At 26.2% G+C, this 5,421-nt stretch overlaps 1 protein-coding gene across 1 annotated transcript; it reads right to left on the bottom strand.

The window, feature by feature from the left end:
• Nucleotides 1–3,031: 3,031 nt before the first annotated feature.
• On the bottom strand, nt 3,032–5,279 carry LOC105459024 (actin-related protein 2/3 complex subunit 4). Its single transcript, XM_011704687.1, has 4 exons — nt 4,894–5,279; nt 4,331–4,657; nt 4,088–4,258; nt 3,032–4,006 (listed from the first exon to the last, which is right to left on the bottom strand). The coding sequence occupies exons 1-4, from the start codon at nt 4,894–4,896 to the stop codon at nt 4,001–4,003; spliced, it is 507 nt and encodes a 168-aa protein (XP_011702989.1). The 5' UTR covers nt 4,897–5,279; the 3' UTR covers nt 3,032–4,000.
• Nucleotides 5,280–5,421: the final 142 nt, after the last annotated feature.

Genomic DNA, 5,421 nt, shown 5'->3' with positions numbered 1-5,421 from the left:
GGATTTATACGATTGACCAAATTACGCTATGAAAAAAAAAATCTCGATTTTTTTTGTGTTTCGGGAAAATGATCATATTTTTTTTTGCGATGAAATAGAAGGTAGGTATATTCAAGAAAAAGTTGCGCTAGGTTTTTACCTTTCCAACGTTTATTGATTTATTTGATTTCATGAAATTCGAAAAAATACGAGTTTTACAGTCGTTCAAAAAAAAGTTGACCAAATTACGCTATACTCCCCTATTTATTTTTTGCCTACATAAAATACACACTAGACACTCTAATCTCTCTCCATATTTGTTGTCATAGTTAGCAAAAATGGACATATTTCAAATGAGAATCAGAGAGCATATGTCTATTAATTTTTTTTTAATCGATGGAGAATCAAGAAACAAAAGCCATATATAATTTTTAAAACATAAAATTACGGATTTCCAAGTACGGATTAGAAAAAAAATCTCAATTTAGCAAGTTGCGCTGAGATCCTAGGAGACCCTAACGCATTGTATACCTAGGATTAACAGAAAAGATTCGACTAACTTCCTCAATCCTGTGTATATAGGGTAAGGATAATAGTTCTGGATCACTGTTAAGATAAATTTTTATATTTTTATCCAGAAAGATAAAAATAAACCATTATCAAACCATTAATAAAATACTTACAATTAGTAGTTACAATTACACATAAAGAATATCATATAAATTTTATTCTATTTCAATATTGTTTAATATATTTTAATTTTAATTGAACAAAATAATGAAATTATCCATAATTAAACTCTGGTATATATTAATTGTGCATTAGTTCTTTTAATTAATACATCCATCCTTTTTGAAGACGTTATATATCCTATAAAAATAAAAATAATTTGGCTTACATATTGAAATGTAAATAATAAAATAACAATAATCTATATTTGATTCCAGAACTTCTAATTGTGGACAATGATACGATTTTAGCATTACAATAATAATATAGGGAACCGCATAGTTTTTCAATTTTTCTGATAAATAATCTTCCTTCTTTGACAGCATTTATTGCTTTTTCTAAATTCTGTTATATCTTTTTTTCATCTAAATAGAAATTTTTAATGGAGACAGAAAAAAATTAAGGAGCCGATTGAGATTTGAACTTAGGATTCTTTATTCTCATTTCTCACTCCTAGTACTTATTACCTCCACAAGTGCTTTTCATAATTATTCCGATCGATGTTATATCAATAACCTTACGGCTCTATATCCTACAATAATAAACTTTTTTATTAAAAATTAAAATTTCATTCTATATTAAATTATTTATTGTATATAATATATACATATATTAAATATGTATATAATATATACATGTATATAATATATACATATATTAAATTATTTATTGTATATAATATATACAATAAATAATTTAATATAAAATAAAATTTTAATTTTTAATAAAAAATGTAACTATGTTTTAAAAATCTGACATGATATGTAAATACGACACAATTAAAATATTTAAAGTAGTGATAATATTATTAAACAGACTCCTGAATATAATGTTGATTTTTGCAATAAAATCTAATGCTATTTGCTGTAAAAACCATAAAACAAATAAACCTTTTACAGGGATTACACTTTGAATGAATTTTTAAAGATGCATATCTTGATTGACATATTTTATTAATTAATGATCCCAATAAAATATGCAACATTGTTGTTAATAAACAAGAAACAATTAACAATTGATGAAACTAAAACAAATACTAAAGAATTTCGTAATACATGCTATTTGATGAAAAATACAAATATTATTTAACTTAATCAGTAACTTATTTACTCTAAAATTTACTTAACTACAATAGTATTCGCGGGTCCAATGTATATGAAAGAACTTTAAATTAATGTATCTTTGCTTAAATTTAACGTAATTAAAAACTTTTTTTTTTTTTCATTTTTATAAAGACCAAAATCCGAGGAATAAAATTATGTATTGTCAAAAACATTTTTTGTTACAAATCAGTCCAGGATTTGTACTTTGGGCTTAAAATTGAAATGTTCATGCCTATTGCCATTTCTACTTCTCACTTTATAGAACCGTTTTCTCGTAACTCGTAATTAATGCGCGATGCACAGTTTCAAGAACGAGACTAATTTGAGATCGTTAAAAATTTCTGAAATCATTTCATCATTGAAAAGTATATTATTATACGTACATATATAATATTATTGTATAACTATTATTCTTGATACTGTATATACATTATAAAAATATAGGTAATATATATAAAAATATAATTTAATACGTACATATACATACTTTTAATATATGTAATATGTAAAAAAGTATAATTTTATACGTACTTTAAATTTATATATGTATTGTATTTTACACGTACACTAGCATTACAGTGATAGTACGCTTTGCGCCCATTATTTTATTTTTCAAAATCGACATATTATAATACTATCTAATCTACCAATAGTGAGATAATATTGCAAATGCATTTTTTTAGAGAGATATGATACACATTAAAAACTTTTAACTTTTAATAACTTCTAAGACCGAATACCGTGTGCTAAAATAGCTATACATATAAAGTGAGTAATAGCAACGGTAATAGACATAAATAACATGAAGATTTTTTAAAACAAATCTTAAAATAACATCCTGCTAAACCAAATTAATATTACAATTTGTCTGATATTTGAATTTATGCTTATCTTGATTAGAAATGTAATACTACAAAAACTTGTATAAGTTATATAAAGTATACATATAATAAAAATTGTAAAATATCTATAATTATGTAAATTATAAGTTGATAAAATTTTTACACAACTAACATAACTGGCTAAGTATCTCTAATAATTATAAATTTATAAATTTAATATATAATCATGTAATACTTTTGTTTTAAAATTATATGTATAGTTAGTTACACAGAAATAAAAATACATACGCATATGTATATAATCCATTTTTTAAGAATATTTTAACAAATATTAATAAAAATAAATTATTCTATATCAACTAATTTACTCTGAAAAAATTTTTTAACTCGAGCTAGTAAGTTTATTTAGAACTATTTATTGTTATAATACATTATCGAATTATTATCATTTTTTTCACAATTTATTGAATGCGAATGATTAGTTTCAAACTTATATATGAGCTTCACTAAACAAATGTCTAAAAAAAATTCTTCACAAGTTTAAACAGCGATACTCTCATTTTTAATATTGCTGATACAGGGTGAACCAAAAAAACGGGAAAATTTAAACGAGCAAAAACAAATTTAGAAATTTCATTTAATTTTAATTATATCAAAATATAGTACATAATATGCTATTTACAAATTATCCTTTTTATGTACTTGGCATTGCAAGGCTATCGCACCGCTTGATAATTATTACAGCTTGAAAATCTTTTAAAATTTAAATGATTACATCTTGATAATTTAAATTACTCCTTAAGCTGCTTCGAAATATTGATGAATTTAAAACATTAAATATTCGTGAAGAAATTGCAAATCTCATAGTTGAAATATTGCAAAAAATTACTTCAGAGAGATTATAAAAATGCAAGCACTCAAAAAGTGATCATTTAAAGGATGTCATTTACAAGATGTAATAATTATTAAACAATGCCAAGTATATAAAAAAAGTAATTTGTAAATAGTACATTATGTACTACATTTTGATGTATTAAAACTAATTAAAGCTTCTAAGCTCTTATTTTATCTTTTTAAATTTTCCCATTTTTTTGCTCTCCTTGTATTTTCATATAACAATATTTAAAGCAAATTAACATTGATTTATACACCAATCCATTTAATATCGATCAATTTAAGTGGCATGTGGATAAAAACACATCACTAGATACTTTATAAAAATGTCTCTTAATTTTGTCCGAGTTATTAAAAGTTGTACAATAATCTATTGGACAATACCATCGCTGAATATCCCATGACTCTTCCAATAGATACGTTGGTAATAATAATCGATAATACTTAAATGAATTAAAACTGAAAAGAAAATCCATTATTGAGTAAATAAGACATTTACAAAGTTGGAATAGTATGAAATAGAATAAGTTGAATATTTACCCTTTTTAGGAATTCTTCTGCACATATGCGTGCTCTGGCATTAACTGATAATTTCATTTCACTGATTTCTCTATCAATTTCTTCCATAAAGTGAATAACAAAATCTACTATTTTGTGTTTGTACATTTGTTCTACGTGAATATTAGTAATTAAAAAGCTAATATCATAGCCCTAAAAGTAAATTATATATTATGAATCATAAATGCTTAAAAGTTTACAAACAATAAACTTGTGATTATTCACCTCTACTGGTTTTCTTCTGAGAATCATAAAATGCTCGGCTCTCATTGTCATGAATCTTGTAAAATTGTGACAAAGAATCTTTTCTAGATCATCAGCTTGTTTCACAGCAATACTTATTCTCATACTATTTATACTGGATTCAATCAAGACTTTCTCCTTATCATTTCTACTTATCAAGATGGGTGTTAAAAGCAGTTCTTTGCTGGCCCTTACTTCTACTTCGGGCTTGTTATGTTTCTCCACAATTTGAGAAGAGAAATTCTCTAGGCACATAGCGGCAGTAAGCGTACGCCTAACTGCTGTCAAATAGGGCTTCAGTGTTCCCGACTGTAAAATAAATAAGATAAATGTTATGAGACATTAACAATTTGAATTGATTGCTGCAGATCGATATATATGTGTGTAGATAAAGCCAAGAGATTTTGACTTGAAATAGAAATCTAAACAAATTGCTATCAGAACACACGTATCTTGGAACATTTTCCGCAATTGCCTAAGAGAACGCTATATTTCGTATAAATCAATCAAGCTCAAAATTACTTAAACGACTAAACATAACTTACCATACTTGCAAAAGATAATTCACAGATTTCAATATCACATTCGCATTCGTGTTAGCTACTCGACTCTCAGAGAAAGAGAAGAGAAAAAAAGATAAAAATTTTTATATCTTGTTCTATCCAATTCGGCCAAGCGTACAGAAACAACACATTGGCAAACACACTTTTGCTCACTAATTCGACTATATTCCGGCTTACGAATTAATGAATTCAACAAGCCTGATTCACCCTGGATTTAATAATTCTACTCTCCTCGATCGAGATTATTATAGCTACTGATATTTGCTATCTTCGACTTGACTCAACTTTCAGCAATTAGGGCGTCAACGACAAATACTCACAAACTTGTTTTCAATCATCGAAATTTTATACTTGTCCGAGCGAAGAAACTCAATAGATGCCGCACGAACAGACTTGTCCAAAACTATGGCGGAGCATAGAGGTAAGAAATAACAGGAGGGAGCATATTCCCCCGCGGCCTGGCTAAGCAGACGTAAGGGGGGAACATTACAAAACGCCATATTACTGTAG

The sequence above is a fragment of the Wasmannia auropunctata genome, unplaced genomic scaffold, assembly GCF_000956235.1.
Source record: "Wasmannia auropunctata unplaced genomic scaffold, wasmannia.A_1.0 LD334224.1, whole genome shotgun sequence".
Classification (NCBI taxonomy): Eukaryota; Metazoa; Arthropoda; class Insecta; order Hymenoptera; family Formicidae; genus Wasmannia; species Wasmannia auropunctata.
This window is presented reverse-complemented; position numbering and strand designations above follow the sequence as displayed.